Raw genomic sequence first — 18,398 nt, forward strand, 5'->3', positions numbered from 1 at the left:
TCTTTCTCAATCCCTAGTCCAATATTGTATTGCAAACTTTATTTACCAGGAGAGTGGGAAATAGACAAGTCAAGTGCAAGTTTACAGAGAAACACTTCGCCTTCACGAACCTCTTCTGCAACAGGGGAGTATATAGATTAGAGTTTGGCTGGACAATGAGATCAGGCAGGGCGGACAGGGTATGTGGTCACCCACCACTGCAAGTGACATTCAGGGGGGCAGGAACAATGCATGAACCTCTCTGTGGCCTCTGCACAGGGCTGATGCCTGTGGAGCATTTGGTTTGGTGGAATAGAGCCTTCCCTCCCCAGAGGGCCTTACTGCAACGCTTTGTGCTCCTTTCAGAGGTAAGCCATGAAGACAGGGGCGGAGGACTGGGAGGGGTGTGTGTGTGGGGGGGGGGGGGGAGACTCCGTAAGAACATCACAGTTGTCTTCAATTCTCCCAAGGACCCTGAAGTCAGGAGACCTTTCTAGAGGGCAATGAGAACGCATCTCCTTGTAATGTAATTATTCTGCCAAAGAAGACACTTCCAAATGAAAAGTTAACAATCAAAGAAACAAACAACTGTCAAAATGACAAAAACACACAAATAAGAACAAAACCCTCATGACGTCATTTCCGCAAAGGGTGTAAAAATCTGTGCTCATGAAGTGGTAAAAAACAAAAACAAAAACAAAAACCTGACTGAAATGTATTGGTTTGTCAGGAATATTGGTGCCACCCCAGAGTGGCATGAATGAATCTTAAGTGGGAAAGAAGCAAAGAGTGGCCTGAATTTCTAAGCCAGCAATTTTTTTGGGGGGTGGGTGCAGTTCTTACGTGCTGCTGTCACTGTGCTACCTGCAGCGGCCCCCGGAGGTCCCGTTTCGGCCTTCCACTAGCACCACCACTGCCACAGAACAGCCGGTGCCAACTGCCACCTGAGGTACTAGACTGTGGGTCTGTTGGAGGTGGAAGAAACCCTGCGCTCTCAGATCCCACATTTGGGGACTGCCAGGCACTGTTTGCCCAGTGCTGCAGGAGGACACGGGCCCCAGCTGGAGCAGAAAAACGTGTCACGAGCAGGGGGTGGTGGCACAACACGAGAGCCCAAGTTCATCGGCCTCCTAGGCCTTGAAGTCTGGGACTTCTGACCGATAATGACTCAGAAACACTCAAAAATCGTCTCAGGAGCTTAATTCTGCAACGCCACTTTATCCCTTCCCGCCAGCTCCCATTCATTCCCCCAAAGGGTCCTCCAGCTCACTGCAACCGAGCCAGAGAAGACTTCTTCCTTTTTGTCATCAAGTGACAGCACAGACAAGACACAAGTGACTCTGATTAAACAGTGGATGCCACCAAGCCCTGAAATGTCGAAATCAGTGGTCTTGGGAACCGGGGTGTGAGTAACCAACCAGGTGTGTCGACTTTTCAAACGTCAGTTGGCATTGGTCAGAGGCTCTCACTCCCTACATTGTGTGCCAGCATCAGGCCTTATGCGCTGGTTCTTGTGTGGTTGACATCCTTCACTTTTTCCAGAACTCTACCCCAGGGCCTAGCACTTGCTCCAGAGGGATACTTTGCACAGAAAGCCAGTCACAGACAGCGAGTGCCTAGCATCATTCTGTTGGCTCTTGTATTAATCAGCAAACTGTGAGTCATCGCAGCATTTCCCGACCTGCAGCTGCACCAGAGAACCAATGAAGCAAGTGGAGTTTCTTATCCCATTCAGAAGCAGAGACAATGTCCCTTCCTGTCTATAGTCGCTTCTCTGTTCTCCGACCTGCATGTTGTCCTGTCTCCAAAATGCCCAGAGAAGGACAGAAATTGTGTTCAATTTACCAGGAGAGTTATTTCTCCGTGGTGGCTGTGCCCGAGAAGTCTATCCCACGTGTTTGACATGCATGCATCTTGCTAGGACATCCAGCAAACGCAGCTGGCTCCCCGAGACAATGCGCATACCCATATCCATACCACTGCTCCCTATGACAGAAAGCGGGCAGTGCACCTTGCTGCCACCTGTGCGTTGTCTGCTAATTCTATTTGCAAATAAAATATTGCTTTTGATCAGTAGAGGAATAGCAAGTGTTTTAAAACTTAAGGTTTTTGGGGCGCCTGGGTGGCTCAGTAGGTTAAGCGTCCGACTTCGGCTCAGGTCATGATCTCGCGGTTAGTGAGTTCGAGCCCCACATCGGGCCCTGTGCTGACAGCTCAGAGCCTGGAGCCTGCTTTGGATTCTGTGTTTTCCTCCGTCTCTGCACCACCCCTGCTTGCACTCTGTCTCTCAAAAATGAATAAATGTTAAAACTTAAGGTTTTCTTTTTTATCATGGTAAAATTTGCCATTTTAACCATTTTAAGTGCACAGCTCCGTGGCATTAGGTACGCTCACAGTACTGTGCAGCCATCCCTGCCATCCATCTCCAGAACTTGTTCATCATCCCAAACTGGAACTCCATCCCCGTTAAACACTAACTTCTCCTTTTCTCTCCCCCAGGCACCCACCAGTCTGCTTTCTGTCTCTAAAAATCTGCCTACTCTTGGTGCCTCATAGAAGTGGCACTGCACAGCATTTGTCCTTATGTGTCTGGCTTCTTTCACTCAGAATAATGGTTGCAAGGCTCATTCATGTAGTAGCACATGTCCGAATTCTCTTCCCTTTTAAGACTAAATAATAATCCATAATACGAGCATATGGATTTGTTTTTCCTTTCACCAGTTGATGGGCATTTGTGTTATTTCCACCTTGTGACTACTATAAATAGTGCTGCTATGCACATTGGTGAACACATATCTGTTCAAGACCCCGCTTTCAATTCTTTGGGGTCTATACCTAGGAGTGGAATTGTTGGGTCAAATGGTGTTTCTATGTTTAAAGTTTTAGGAACTGCCATCATGTTTTCCATAGTGGCTGCACCACTTTGCATTTCTACTGATAGTGCATATGATTTCCAATTTCTCCACGTCCTTGCCGATGCTTGCTATTTTCTCTTTTGTTTTGTTTTAAATAATAGCCACTCTAATAGGTGTCAACATTTTGTCTGTTTACATTTTCCACAGCTTGTTTCTGAAAGTGTTGCCTGATAGAGGGAAAGGGTCATGGAACTATTCCCACTTATCTGCACTCAGGGGTGGTTGGGGGCCTCCCACACCTTTCAAAGCTTTGTCACATGGAAAGAAATGATCATTGGTCAAAATTGCGAGTGAAGAGTCTACCTTCGTCTACTGGCCTACGGAGTCGGCTGCTTTGGCAAACTCTCTTCTCGTGCCACCCGGCCATGGGCCTGCAAAAAAGAGTCTAGGTCCCCACCACTATGCTCACCTTCTCTTCTCAAACATGGAGGATGGCCGAATGCAGCAGTGTGCTACAGGGGGAAAAGCTGGGTGGAACCGGTGCCGGCAGCTTCAAACATGAAGTCCGCCAAAGCAAAGCAAGACTTGGAATATTTTCTGCTGAAACAGGGCTACACATGTGTCAGGCCTTCAGGGCCACATTTAGGCCAACACTATATGATACTTTCCTAAAGTGCCCACTTCCCTTTTTCCTGCATACCTAGTTCCAACTCGCGACAGCCTCGCTTGTTTCGATGGGAAGAACAACAACCAGATGGAGTAACATGGAGAAAGCATCATTTGTCACCGTGGGCAAAATTAACAAGACCAAAGAGAAACCCAAACTTTTTCAATTCCATAGGAAAAAGCAGAATCTTTTTCTTTGGGGGGGGGATGGGAAGGGTTTTACTTCAACCATAAAGTGTTCTACCATCTAGTGCCCCCTTCAAGCTCACCAGTAGCCAGGCCAGATCTTCGAATTTGTCAACCCCCAAGGGACAGAAGAGGCTAAGAGTACAAATGGACTCAGGAGAGGTTTCCTAAATCTGTGCTATGTGGGCCCTCAATGGTGGCTGGGGGTCGGGGGTGGGGGATGTGGGAGGGAGGCAGAGGAATGCAGCAACATGGCGGGCTCTAGGTATCAGGGCCACAGCTGAATGGCGCAGTCCCCCCGTGACTTTCCAGCCTCCCTAGACAGTTTTTACGTCTTATAATTTTTCACGTGGGGTCCATTGAAAGGTGCTCACCACACAAATTTATGTCCTCTTCTGCTCTTTGCAAACCTTCCTTTGCTTTACAGTGACAAATAGGTAGGTTTTGCTACACTTCGTTTTAAACGCCTCATTTTGAATACCCTGGCTTCAGCGAAGTTCATGGTTTCTCGTCAAGTATGTGAAGGCAAGAAGAACGAACAAACAAAAAACCCAAACAAACGTGACACAGGAGGTTTCTGAAACTGGTGGCCTTCTCAGCCTTCACAAGTCAATCACTAAGCAACTACAAAATTATACCTATCGATCTCTATGATTGAGGCGTCTGTACTGGGGGGGTTTTGCGCATCCCCACGATTTGGCTGTGGACCTCACTGAGTGATGGGTTGTGACTCCAGGTGCAAAGCAACATACCCCTGCCTCACTGCAACAGGCCACCTCGTTCTTCAACTTCCAACAGAAAAAAAAGGTTGACGTTTAAAAGGTTAGCACTTGACAAGCAGCACATTTTGAATTTCCGCTTTTTAAAAAAGAGCCGTCGCTTTGAGGTGGAGGGTCATTAATGATTCTCAGAAACCGGAAAAGAAACAGAAAGAAAAACCTGACTCTTGGTAATATTAGTACCAAGTTCTGAGACTGCATTTCCCAAATTCAACACCCTTTGGAGTTTCGTTTCCTGGCAATTCAGAGTGGTTAAAACAAAACTTGGTCAACATGGAGGAACTAGCCCCTACATTTTCAAAAATGTATGTTACACTGTGTCTAATTATATTTCTTCCCAAAGCAGCTAAAAAAAGGTTTCCCCAAACGAAATAACATGTTGCGGCCCAATTTAGGAAGAAAAGAAAAAGTAAGCCGTTACGTACAATCACGCTCACATACAAAATGAAGACGCTTATTCAGGAAAATGCTGCCCCATCTGGCAGAGAAGATATGTGCTGAGCTGGCCCCTGGCTCTAGTGCACTGGGAACCTGACTCACCTGCCCCGTCCTCCCCAGGGTGCTTAGAGCTTCCCCAGAGGCCTCCACTCTCTCATTTCAGCAGGACTAACCTTTGAAATGAAGCTGTGATGCTTCGTGCCAGAATTAGTAAAAGACAAACGCAAAGAAACTTTTCTCATAATAGGGGAGCAGTGCTGCTCTCCCCCAACCCTTACCCTCAAGACAAGAGAATAATGAAGGGGAGGAGCGAAAGGACTCAAGAGCCCAAGGTCACAGGCCACCCCCCACCCCAACAATATGTGCTGTGTCTGATTCCAGGGGGATCAAGTATGCCAGGCCAGAGAACGGCCACCTGGTTTTAAACGCTAACAGACAATGTGAGACTAGAAGAAGGCTGGCTCATGTCACCATCTCTCCTGACTCTCTCTTGTTTTTAAATTAAAATTGTTTTTTAATTTTAAAGTTTTTTAATTCAAGTATCATTAACATACAGTGTTATATTAGTCTCAAGAGGACACTTATTGTGATGAGCATGGAGTTAATGTATAGAATTGTTGAATCATTACATGGTACATCTCTGAATCTTTCTCTAGTGAAAAATGAAGCCGATGTGACTTTGACAAGAATAGACAATTCTCTTGGTCTAGCCTGCTTTTATCATTTTGTTTTCCATAAGAGGTCATGGTGCAAATACAAAGATTTTAATTTGCAGTGCTAACTGAGACAGCAGTAATTAAAGGTTCTGCTCTACTGAGCAGGTGAGTACAGCCCTGGAAATTTAAACCAAAAGGAATCTTGAGTTTCTGCAAAGGTTCTTGTGGGAGGCTTTGGGAGCGGAGTGAGTGGTGGAGGGGAGGGGGGAGGAGAGCGGAGGAGGCATCCCTGAAGGTTCAGCATGGGTGCTCTGAGCACCGCCATCATCCATCTGGGGCTCTTAGCAAGCCTCCCCATCCCCCAATGCCAATGACTAAGCGGAAGCAGCGGTCCTGGCCCTCGCTCTCCCTGGCTCTCTGCTCTCCCACTCTCCCGCTCTTGCTCTCTGCTCTCTCTGCTGTTTGCTCTCTCTGCCTGTCAGCCACAGTCCTGGGGTTGGCCCATTTGTTACTCAGCATTCACTGCACCACCCTCCCCATGGCCCCTAGCACTTCATTTTTTAGAAACTTATTTATTTAAATTCAAGTTAGTTAACATACAGTGTAATATTGGTTTCAGGAGTAGAACCCAGTGATTCATCTCTGACATGTGACACCCAGTGCTCATCCCAACAAGTGCCCTCCTCAATGGCCATCCCCCATTTAGCCCATCCCCCGCCCCGTCCCCTCCAGCTCATAGCACTTCTTCGGTCTGCGCTGGGAGGGAGGAGCAGCCAACGTTCCCCCCTTCTCCCTGGCCAGGAGTGCTCAGAAAGCTATGGCCTGACTCAGCTGCTCTGCTCCTTTCTGGGGTCACCGACCAGTGTTGTCCACCACTTGGCTTCTCTTCAGCCACCTCGCAAATGTCCTCCCTGACTAATCTCCCCCAACCCCCCCCCCCAAGAGCTGGAGAGGAACCTGGACACTGAGGCAGTCTAACCCATTCCACTGGGTTACTTACTGGTGTTCTAAGTTTCAGGAACTTTCTGGACGTAGTGGCAGCTAACATGTATGGAGCGTTGTTGTGAGCCAGGCCCTATGCCAAGCACTTTTACCTCACTTCATTTAATCCTCCCAGTGACCCCCTTAGATAGGTATACTAGTATCTCCATTTTATAGATGGGGAGACTGAGGCCCGGAGAGGGAAAATAGCTTGCCAAACTAAAAAGTAGCAGAGCCGAGATTTGGACCCAAGTGTTCCAAAGCCTGGGCTCTCTTGAACCTGGTCTCAAGCCCAGTCCTGGGGCCTACACCCTGCCAAGGCTCTCAGGTCCCCTCCCTTGTGCTGTCTCCATCAGGCCCTGGGCAGTGGGAGTGCTGCACTTTAGAGGGCTCCGTTTGCCAAGGCCAAGAGGGACCTATGGCTGAGGGCAGTGAGAGGGCTTCTCCAAGGCCCCACTTTGGACCAAGCTGCCCAGATCCTCATTGCAGGCCCAGCCCCTCGAGGAGGGAAGATGGCGAGTTCTCTCAATTTGCCCACTGTCTCTGCAATTGCTGGGCGCTCATCGCTGCCTCAGCTAAGCGGATGGGAGGCTTATCACTAAAGGTAGAAAGTGTAGCAAACCCAGGAGGGGCCTCATCCAGCCTCCCTCCAGTCGGGCTGGACTCCCCTCGTACCCTTCTCAAAATCTGTCCAAACAATATCATGTGCCTCTTTGGTCTGTTTCTCCACAGCTGCCCCCTTCCCCTGTGCCTCAGCCTGCCTCAAGGATCAGATTTCAGGCCTTTTTGTTCTTATTCCAACTGGCCGCTATCCACATCCCTCCTCCCCAGGATGCTGCGCTCCCAGCTCTCCAAGCCATGTGCATTGAGGGCCCTCGAGCTGGGCCGCCTCCCGCCACCCCCAACTCCTCAATGGACCTGTTTTCGTGTCTGAGCAAATGGAAGCTCCATTCACCCATGGTTGGTGGTAAAATTGAAGTTCTAACACTGATTTTTGCATGTATCTCCAATAAGTCTTCAGGGAGAAGGAGCCCTAAATTACGGAAACAAAATTCATCTTGATTAAAAACGGAGAGACGTCACCCAGCCTTGGGAGTAGGGTGGGGAATACAGTGAGGAGATCTGGGGTCATTAAAATCCGACACAGAAGGGCTGGATGCCCCAACTCCAAAAAGTCGCTCCCTTAGTAATTCCAAGCCCACATCCCTTAGCTGTAATTTCAAACCCCAAAAGCTCTGAAAGCCTATTTTATTTTGGTAAGTTGGGCATCAAAATTTATTTGGGGACAAAAATTGATGTGGACTTAAATATTTGTATTTCTCTGCAAAAGTAATGAAATGCTGCCCCAGGTTCTACCAGAGGCTTGTGTGATATTTGGTATATGCACCACATGATCTTTCTATAGTCCCAAATGTCCTCAATTTGGAAACGCACCTGTCCTCAGAGGTGGTGGATCCCAGCCCAGCACGTACTGTGTGCCAGGCAGGGCTCTGGGCAATTTCAGCTTAGCGCTTCCTTTGTCTTCCAATGTCCTAAGGCTCAGAGCGACTAAGCGACATTGCTCCCCACCCAGAGCTCAGTCAGTGTCAGTGCCTGGACTTGAACCCCAGTGCCCTCACTTCAGCTGCCATGCTAAACTGCCACCCTGGAGCCAGATGGCATTTGCCTTTTACCTTCAGTGCAAGCAAATGGTCCACTGAAATTGGGTCGTTTACCTAACTGGTCAAGTGAAATTCTCAGAGCTGAGAAATATGAGCTCCTGTAGATGACTGGACGTGGTTTTTCTGCTTACTCAAGAGTTGGTTTCCCACTTTTCATTTAGAAAGTACTCTTTTCAGAAACCAAAATCTAGATTAAAATGAAGGCCCAGTGCCTCTGTGGTAACCACGATCACATCTGGAAGTGCAACAAGGTAGTCTGTGTCACCACGTAGTAGGTGAAGAGTATTTTCTGAGGCTCAGTCTGGCCATCAGTGAAATTCGACCAGCTGGCCCCGCTGGAAGGAAGAAGCTTGTGCTCTTTTCTCTCTCCTGGAAGGGTGAGCAGGGCTGAGTTCTCAGGCCTCAGAGCAAATGCAAAAGGCCATGAGAAGGCATGGTGAGCTGTTGATGTGCCCAGCCTGGATGTCCACTCTGTGTTTTGGCTAGAAGAGTGCCATGGACAGAACCGGGAGCCAGGCAAGGGGTAGTGAGAAGGAGATCCCTGCCCGCCAGGCAAAGATGACCTTTTCCTTTTCCTTTTTTTTTTTTCGTAGGAAGTGTATTCTGGTTTGTTTTTTTTTTTTTTAATTAAAAATTTGTTTAATGTTTATTTATTTTTTGAGAGACAGAGCACAAGTGGGGGAAGAGCAGAGAGACAGAGAAAGACACAGAATCCGAAGCAGGCTCCAGGCTCTGAGCTGTCAGCACACAGCCTGACGTGGGCCTTGAACTCATGAACTGCAAGATCATGACCTGAGCCGAAGTCGGACACTCAACCGACTGAGCCCCCCAGGGGCCTGTTTTTTTTTTTTTAAGTTGATTCATTTGTGTGTGTGTGTGTGAGAGAGAGAGAGAGAGAGAGAAAGCATGAGCACAAGTTGGGGAGGGGCAGAGAGACATGGAGACAGAATCCCACACCGTCTGCGCAAAGCCTGATGCAGGGCTCGAACTCACGAACCTTGAGATCATGACCTGAGCCGAAACCAAGAGACCGACGCTTAACCGACTGAGCCACCCAGGTGCCCCCCGCCTTTTCCCTTTTCCACCAGGCCTGGAGTTGTGTCAGTGGGGCAGGGCCTGGGACAGGGAGAACCCGCGAGGCTGTAGGCTGTCAATCCCGCGGTAGGCAGGGGGTCTGGAGAGAGCACTGCTCACATTTTGTCGTGACACATCTCAGCCCCCACCAAATGGATCTGGAGGCTCAAGGCCAGGAGTTAGTCATAGTGATAGCAAACCTTCCTTGGCAGGTACTTTGTGCTGCTAGGCCTTGTTCGAAACGCTTTAGATGTATTAATGCATTGAATCCTCAATCAACATGTCATAACCTATTGCCCATTTTGTAGAAGAGGCAATAGTTTGGAGGTTACAGCAGGATCAGAAGGCTCTGGAAGCAGTGCCCCATGCATGGGGTTACAAGTATGGGCTCTGTAGCCAGACTCCCTTCTCTGGCCCTAACTTCCTGTGTGACTGGGCAATTCTAGTCACTTCTTTGTGCCTCAGTCTTTTTGGCTTTAAAGGGAATGATAACGGCCTCTATCTCTGATGACTAAAATGAGAAAAAGGCAGGTGAAGAGCTGAGTTGTATGCCTGGCCCGTGGGCACTGGCCAGCACTGGCAGCGAAGGCAGCTCTTGGCAGCAACAGCCTCCCATCCAGGGACCCCAGGCTCCCCCCTCTGCTGGTGGCGGTCACCTGAGCCCTTCCTAGCCTCAGGGAGTTTGGCTGCTGGTCTTTCCCTGGAGCACTTTCTCCAGCTCACCTAGGTAATCAGTTGGGTGTGATTTTCATGACTCAGGTAATTAAGGATTCTCCCTCTGAGCCAGCTGATCGGGTTCTGAGGCCACATACTCAGGCTACAAATGTACCCCACTGAAGAAAAACCCCAAACGGCTCACAGTGTTAGATGGTGATCGGTCTCCAGGCTGAGGACCTTGCCTGCTAGGGGGAGACTTCCAGCTCCACGAAGGCAGATGGCAGTAAACCCGCCGCAGACTCAAACCCAAGTGCTCCCAAACTGCACACGAGGGCCTGCGGCTCGCCCTGGCCGCACCCACGGATGCTCTGTTTGCTGCACAAGTCCATCAGAGGACCAGTTCCCTGGTGTGGAGCTCTCTGCTTGCTTATGCTTCATGAGGCATGGAGGAAAAAGACTTGGTTTTTCTCCTCCGGGGGCTGCCCCAGTCACACTCATCCAGGGCCCTCAGAAAAGAGGTCAACTCTGACAGGTGCTTCCCTTGGGCCAGGTCGCCGGCCAAGCTCTCTTCCTTGGCTGTTTTAGAGAAGAGAGAGGCAGAGTGGGAGACGGAAGTACCAAGGCTGGTCCTGGAGGGGATGGTTCCTGAGCCTTAGGAGCTGTGGGGGTGGGGCAGGAGAAAGAAGGTGGGAAGGCACTGCCAGGCACAGGGGATGGTAGGAATAAAGCCGACTGCCAGCACTTCGAATGATAGAAGCAAAGTGCCAGACAGGGCCCGATATGCACAGAGTCCAAGGAGATGGATGGAGCCAGGTTATGGGCCCCCGGAAACTTCTGGCCAAATGTGAAACATGATCAGGTCTCTGTTATGTCAGGTCTCTTGAAGGTAATGTTTTGAGTGATGGCTGGTTTATTGGGGAAAACCAACTTAAGAGTCAACTCTGAGTCCAGGCAAAGAATCAAGAGGACTTGAACTTGGGCAAGGCTGAGAGCAATGGAAAGGAGGGAACAAGATAGAAAGTGCTCTGGGTAGGCAGAAAGTGCTCTGGGTAGGCAGATATCTGACATGGTCCCCAGTGACCCCTGCCTCCTGGTATTCACACATTCATGCTTGTGTCCAATGAACAGAATACAGCAGAAGTGATGGGACATCACTTTCAAGACTACGTTCTAAAGACTGTAACCTCTGACTTGCTGGCAATCCCTCTGCCTCTCTTGCTGGCACATTCTGTCTTGCTTAGTCAGACAAAGCCGGCTGCCATGCTGTGAGATGCTCTATGAAGAGGCCCACGTGGCAAGGAACTAAGAGAGGCCTCTAACCAACAGCTCATGAGGAATGAAGCCTCAGTCCAAACACCTGCAAGGAACTACTTCCAGCCAACCACCTCAGGAGTGAGCTTGGAAGCAAGAACCTTCCCGGTTGAGCTGGAGATGATGATAACCTTACAAGTGACTCAAGGCCAGAAGACCCAGCTAGGTGATGCCAAGACTCCTGGCCCATAGAAACCGTGAGGTAATACACCTGTGTTGTCTCAAGCAGAGGTCTTGGAGTCATTTGTTACATAGCAATAGATAACCAATGAGGGCAGGGGTCAGAGCAATGACGAGGGGAAACTGTGATCAACACCCCTGGGCGGGCATCAGCTGAGCTCAGTGATTGATCATATTGTAGATGAGGGAGGGGGAGAAGTCACAGTGATTCTGAGAAGAGCACAGGCTCTGGACTAACACTTCCTGGTTCCCAGTTCCTGCTCTGTCCCCTGGCTATGTGACTCCGGGCAAGTCATTTCAACTCTCCGAGCCTCAGTTTCTTTGTAGAATGGAGATGGTAAGAGTAACTACTTTATTTGCATCTGTCCTTTCCATTTAGGGCCTGCCTCAGTGTCCAAGCCAGCACAGTGGTGAAGGGCACACTGGGGCTGCTCAGCAGAAGTTTGCTGTGGCACTTCTGGAAGGCTCAGCGTGCAGCCATATGCCAGCAGGGTAGGATTTACATGCCTCGGTGCAATTTCCTTGCGTCCTACGAAGCCTTCACTAGTCCTGTGTGAGGGAACACGCTACCTGGCCTGGTGCAGGGGAAGGCAGTTCTAGGTGATTCTGACTCATCTCCCCTGGTCCCTTCCCCTAACAGCACCTTCTGGGTGCACTTTTCCTCCCAGGGAAGTTAAGTGACTTGCACAGGAGCTAAAACCATAACCTCGGCCTCATGAACACTGCACCTTGACCACACAGAACTAGCTGCCTTCAATAGACTTCTCCAGAGTTAAGTCCAGTCTCAGAGAGGACTATGGCCAGATTTGCCTCCAGAGCCAAGTATCAATAGCACGAGACACGGTTCCTATGTCCAAAACAAAGGAACGCAACCGGACGCGAGACCGTCTTACCTGTCTGGGCAGAGAAGGCATGGAGTCCGGGGCCACTGGCCGCTGAAAGCGCGGGGGCGGCTGCTGCATCATTTGCTGCAGGAGGAGAGAGGAGTGGTCAGGCTGCTGCTGCAGCTGCAAAGTGGCAGTGGCGGTGGAGGAGGCGGTGGCAGAAGAGGCCGGGGTCGGCGTCGGCTGCTGCAGGTAGTGGAGCAGGGACGGCTGCCTCAAGGTGGCAGGCATGGAGGGCATCTTCTGGGGGCCCGGCTCAGAAACGAAATGTGACAGGGGCTTGGTGTTGCCAAAAGTGAACGGCTCCGGGGCTCCCGGGCTGGGGCTGGCCAGCCCCTGCTGCATGATCACGCTCAGGGTTTTGGGTGGGTTGGTGGCCATGGGCTTGAAGATGGTGTTTGCCGGCTGCTGCGAAGGCGGCTGCTGCTGCTGACTTAGCGGATTGCCGGAGGGGGTGAGGCTCCGGATCAGGGAGCACTGAGGAGTGAAGGACTGCTGCGGCAAGCCTGGGCTGGAGAGCTTCTCCGGGCGGTAGGGCGGGGATGGCCCCGGGTTGCTGGTGGGCAAAGCAGACATCAGGTGTCCCTGAGGACTTTTGATACTAGAGGACACCAGGTTGGCAAGGAGGGAGCTCTGTGGGCTGTACTGCGGCTGCTGATTGAGAGCCGGGCTGGGGAGCTTCTCGGGAGTGTAGAGCACGGGGGGCCCCAGGGCGGCACTGCTGCCGGATGCCATGCTGGCCAGTAAGGCATTGGGGGAGCCTTGGAAAGCGCTCCCGGGCAGGTTGCCGGACGCCATGCAGGACACCATGAGGCTCTGAGGGCTGAACGGCGGTGGCGGCGGGTGTGGTGACGGCACCGGGCGGTAAGACGGGGAGAGGCCTGGAGGAGGCAGGCCAGACCAACTGGGGTTGGGCCCTGGCTGCCTCGTAGCAGACCCCTGCTTGCTGGCTGCCAGCACCTTCAGCTGGTGGGCGTGATGCCACTGAGGCACTGGGAGGGGGGGCAGAGCGACAGGGACCATCCCCTGGACCTGGCTCTTGGTCTGTGCTGCCGAAGAGCCTGGCGAGGCCACTTGCTTCCCGCTGGCAGGAATCACATAGCTGAGCCCGGCTGGGGAGGGCGGGACTGGCAGTGGCGTGCCTGGGAGCTGGCCGCAGCTGGAAGCAAACTCCTTGCCGGAACCGAGGCTCTCCAAGTGTGGCATCTGAACCGAAGGCTTGGCACTGGCACCGAGGGTTGCTTGCGGGTGCTCTAACACCAGTGGTTCTTCTGGTTTGCTCCCCAGTATCTTCTCAAGATCTAGCTCATTCGGAGAAGGTTCTTGAATTTTTGTTAGCTCCTCCAGGAGATCTTGAAGTTCCTGGTCCACAGCCGGCATGCTGTTGGCTTTGTCATAGTAGGGACCGGAAGGTCCTTTCAGTCCCATTTCTGCAGCCGATGGCACTGCAAACGGTGAACCCATCATGCTGCCATTCATGGGATTAGTTTCGAGTGGTAATGGATGGCCAGGTACTCCCACGGCGGCAGGGCTAGGGTTCATTGTCAATGGAGGCACCTGCAGCTCTGCACAGGGTGTGCTGTGATGGGCGCCTGGGCCCATAGAAAGGGTAACGTCTTCAAGGCAAGGCCTCTTGATTTTATTAGGGTAACCTCCGTCAGCCATGCCTGGAAACTGGAAGCTATCTCCTTCCTGTCTCCTTTTAGTGGGTCCCTGTGGTGGAGAGAGAGAGTGAGAGGGAGAGAGAGACAGACAGACAGACAGAGGGAGAGGGAGAGGGAGGGAGAAATTTTTATAAAGCCTTGGCACATGAAAGCTAATGAACAGGAAACTTGCAACATAAAACATCTCTCAGTTTCAAGACTTGTCAAAACTATACAATACAGCCTATTTTGGGGGACCATAATGCTTGCTTCTTTGTTGCTGTGTTTCATTTAAACTGTCTTGTTACACTTCAAATTAGGCATTATGCTGTCTGTATACTAAACACCGCAGAAAGTCCCACAAAGGATCTTCTGTGCCCAGGTAAGGGAGAGCTCACCAAAACTATGCGGAAGTCACTAACTGAACTGAGCCGCCCCAGACAGGCACTGGAGGGCAAACTGGAAGTACTTCAGATGCTCTCAATTCCTACCTGTGTACAGATATCCCCATTTTTAAAAAAGAAAAGCACAACATAGACAGGCAACTTTTAGGTTGCCTCCCTGTCTCGTTTAAATGCACCGGGCTGTGGTGACCAGACAGAACACAACAGAATCTTTAGAGGAATGAAGTAGATCTAGGTGTGTGCTTTGGGGCAACTGTCTGAGATGTACTGTCTAGGGGAAAACACAAGTGGCAGAACAGTCACTGAGGCATGGTTTCACTTATCTTTGCACACGCGGACACACACAACACACACACACTACTAGGTACACACAAAAATAACGTGGAAGAACCTACATGCAACCATCAGGAGTAGGGATCTTTTGGGGAGATTGGCAAGTGCCTTTCTATTCTCTATGGTTTTCTATCACTTGTTTGTTTTTATTGAGAATGACTTACAACCGTCCCCCTCAAAGTACAGGAAAAGGCCCCGATCTGCGACCTGCACCTTGGGGGAGCTGCTCACCATTTATAAAAGCATAGCCTTTGGGAACCAAGCAGTTAGCGAGGCACTATTTCCTACTCGTTCAAGGCTTCATACAGTCATCTGTGGCTGTCATGTTAATAACCATGACCTGCAAGTAGAGGGGAAAGCAAGTGGGGTGGAGTGGAGGCATGTGTGAAAAGAGAAGGGCTTGGAAATTACCTACACGCCAACAGTGGAACACATATACAGGTGAACCTTGAAAAATGCCCTGTGGTCAAAAATCCGACTATAATTTTTGACACCACTCAGAACTTAACTACAAATAGCCTACTGTTGACTGGAAGCCTTACAATAACATACAGTCGACTAAGCACATATTTTGTATGTTATATGTATCATGTACTGTATTCTTAGAACACAGTAGGGTAGAGAAAAGAAAATGTGATTAAGAAAATCATAACGAAGAGAAAATGAATTTACGGCACTGGACTGTATTTATCGGAAAACATTTAAGCAGACCTGTGCAGTTCAAGCCTGTGTTTCCAGGCTCGACTGTATTTCTCTTGACACACTTTTTCATGTAAAGAAACCCTGTTTAGCTTTAGAAGTCTTCCTGGGACATTCGTTGCTGATCCTTTGATGTCCCTTCACGTCTGGCTCACTGGTGGGGCGGAGGGTCAATGTGTGTGGTAGCGCCACACTGGCCACGACTGTCACGACAGAGTGAACATCCAGATTCCCAGGGATTCCCACCACAGACGAACTGCTTCAGTCTCATTCAGAGCAGGGCCCGGGTATCTGAGTTTTCTCAAGGCTCCTGGGCCGATTCTAAATGCACAGCCAAGATGGGAACCACTGGCCCAGAGTGCGAGTGGAGGCAGTGTGGTGAAAGGTCCTGGTTCTGAGGCAGACACAAGCAGGTCTTTGCCTGGCCACTTAACCTCTCTGGACCCCGGTTTCTTCATTTGCAAAATGAGCCTTATTTTAGTTCTCATCTCATGATGCTACTCTGCCTATTGAGTACAATGAAGCAGATTCTGTGACACCTAGTAAATCCTCACTGACTGGTAGCTGGCATTACCAAGGGCAGCCATGGAAGGGCCCTGGAAGTCCAACCTTGTCCTAGGAAGAGACAGGGGCCCTGACCCCAGGGAAGGGGAAGGACTTGCCCAGAGCTGCTCAGCTGGAGGGCAACAGGGTGCAGGCCAATGCAGGGCCCCTCCATGACCACTGGGCAGCCTCACAACCCACCGCCTTAAACCGCCCTGGTGGCAGGACACTGTGTCACTTCTGCAGGAGGGGTTCCACCACCTGGAGTAATGGGACTTGCCTCCTTCTTTGCCTTTTCTCTGAAACCTGAACAGGGGCACTTTGAGGGGCCGCTCTGCCATCAAGTCCATTGGGGGCTGAGGGCCACAGGGGAGGCAAAAATGCACTGGGCAGGGTAGAGAAGGTGTAAGAAGAGGCCTATCTGGTCATCTGCATCCGCTCTTCCATCCAGGGGCAGTGGACTCTGTATTGGCCCGGAGCAGGTGCTTGGGAAATAGCAGCTGAATGAATCCATGGACAAATGAACCCAAATGCCCCGAGACACAGGCAGCTCTGCCGCGTGCTTTCCCGGCCGTTCATTCCATCAGTCATGGGGCAGCCCACAAACAAGTCACTGAGTCCCAAATGAAAATTCCATTTTGTCTACATTCCCCCAAGGACTTGAAAGAATTCCCATATATCAAAAATAGAAATGGATGACCGAGTACAAGTTTTATAGCAGACCCCTTGCAGGGAGTCCGAGCCGGCAATGGCTCGGCCCAGCGTGCTGTGGTGGTATCCTGGACTGCACTACAGGTGTAATGACAGGGAAGCATATGTGGCACCAGACAGGGGAAGGAAGGGAGGGCGGGGGCCGTGAGTTCAGCAGCCTGGAATCCCTGGCAGACTCTGTGGGTTCCCAGACCGTTTCTTTAATTGTTAGTCTGCCGTTACCTCATTGGAACCAAGGTAGCAGGACGTGGGGAAGACCAGGCATGGCCATGGGATGCGACAGCTAATATTAGGAACCACTGGCAAGGGAAAGTGGTCTCTAACTCTCTGAAATGAGAGGGCACATGCATTCAACTTTCCAGGCCCCCAAGCCAATGGTCCCCACTCAGTCCCAATTCTGGAACCCAGCTGTCTCCTCAACAACAAAGCGGACCCCAGGATGCCCCTCCAGGGTGTTAGCTCACTGCTGGTGAATCCAATTTGCTGGAGTGGGTGCCCCCCCCGCTGCGCCAAGTTGGCAGCTGGATGCCTCACTGAACACTTTGGGAGGATGCCTAACCAGGGGCCACGTTGGCCTCTCTGTCCCTGGGAATGCAGTTGCGGGGGTTGGCGGGGGGGGGGGGGAGTGCTGGCTGAGGCCACTGGTTCCGCAGGGCAGGTGGGAGCCTCTTTGGCGCTTCCCTTTTTCAATGGACGTTAAGGGAGACTTCGCTTTGTTAGAGGCCTCAGCTCTGCGTTTCAGGTTTTATGTTGAGAGCTTTCAACAGCCAGCCTGAAGCACCCTGGCTGAATGGCCAGAACCCCAGCCAAGCGTGCACAAGGCCAAGGGAAGGTGGCTATGTTCACACAGAGGCACTCAGCCTCTCGACATCAGCATCTGCCTCCCCCAGGCACCGCCAAGGCTTGGAAGTCTGCTATCCAGTGACTTCTGCGCCTAGATACAGGCTTGCATGCATGCCTTCTCTTGTGCACCCCCGGGATTTGTTACTCATCTCAATTTCCAGCAGCCAGCTGGGCTTTCCTCCTTTCCTAGCACCACACCGGCTCCTCTGCGGGTCACCTGGGCCAGTGGGTGCTGGGCTGAGGTCTGCCTGACTGGGCTGGTTGCTGCTGACTGAATCCCAAGGCACCCTTGGGTGCACCCTTGTTGCAAGTGCAACAAAAGCTGCTACTCTGGAATGACTTCCCTCTCAATGTCATGTTATTGGTGGCAAGTCCCTCCCTAAGCTTCCAGAACCTTCTTAAATAAACCTTCCAGCTTTGCACGTGTCCTGTTTTCCAGTCTCTGGACTCTATGACAGCAAACTATTGGTTCCAGCTACCATCGGCTCCTCTTTCCTCAGGCCATGTATTGTGCATGATCCTGCCCACTTGCTGTGAGGTTTTTTTTTTTTTTTTTTTTTTTTTTTACAATAAGTAAATCAGAAAGAAAATAAATAAATCATTGGATGGTAGCAGGATTTCTAGAGACCACATCTCAACCTTCTCTTTTTACAGAAAACAGAATGAGATGTGATTTGCTTGTGGTGGACACAGCTAATTAGTGGACGATGACAACACTAGACCCCAGGTGTCCCCACTCCCAGCCTGAGCCCTCACAGGCCCTTTGGTGGCAGGAGGTGGGGCAGGGAGGGGAAGTGAGGGAGGTTCCCTGGTGTCTTTTAGAAAGGAATGACCATCTCCATCCCCAAATGCCTGCAGAGTCCCATTTCATAGGCAGGCAGACACAGCCACTGATGGGTCCCCAAAACCTTATGA

At 50.8% G+C, this 18,398-nt stretch overlaps 1 protein-coding gene across 2 annotated transcripts in view; it reads right to left on the minus strand.

Moving 5' to 3' along the window:
• MAMLD1 (mastermind like domain containing 1) overlaps window positions 1-18,398 on the minus strand; it is a 120,502-nt gene that overhangs the window by 26,046 nt on the left and 76,058 nt on the right. For both annotated transcript variants that reach the window (XM_040467362.1, XM_040467363.1), the window contains one exon: window positions 12,317-14,020. In XM_040467362.1, the coding sequence (XP_040323296.1) occupies window positions 12,317-14,020 (1,704 nt within the window). The remainder of the gene's footprint in view (window positions 1-12,316; window positions 14,021-18,398) is intronic.

The sequence above is a fragment of the Herpailurus yagouaroundi genome, unplaced genomic scaffold (genome assembly GCF_014898765.1).
Source record: "Herpailurus yagouaroundi ecotype Mexico unplaced genomic scaffold, PumYag 67440, whole genome shotgun sequence".
NCBI lineage: Eukaryota > Metazoa > Chordata > Mammalia > Carnivora > Felidae > Herpailurus > Herpailurus yagouaroundi.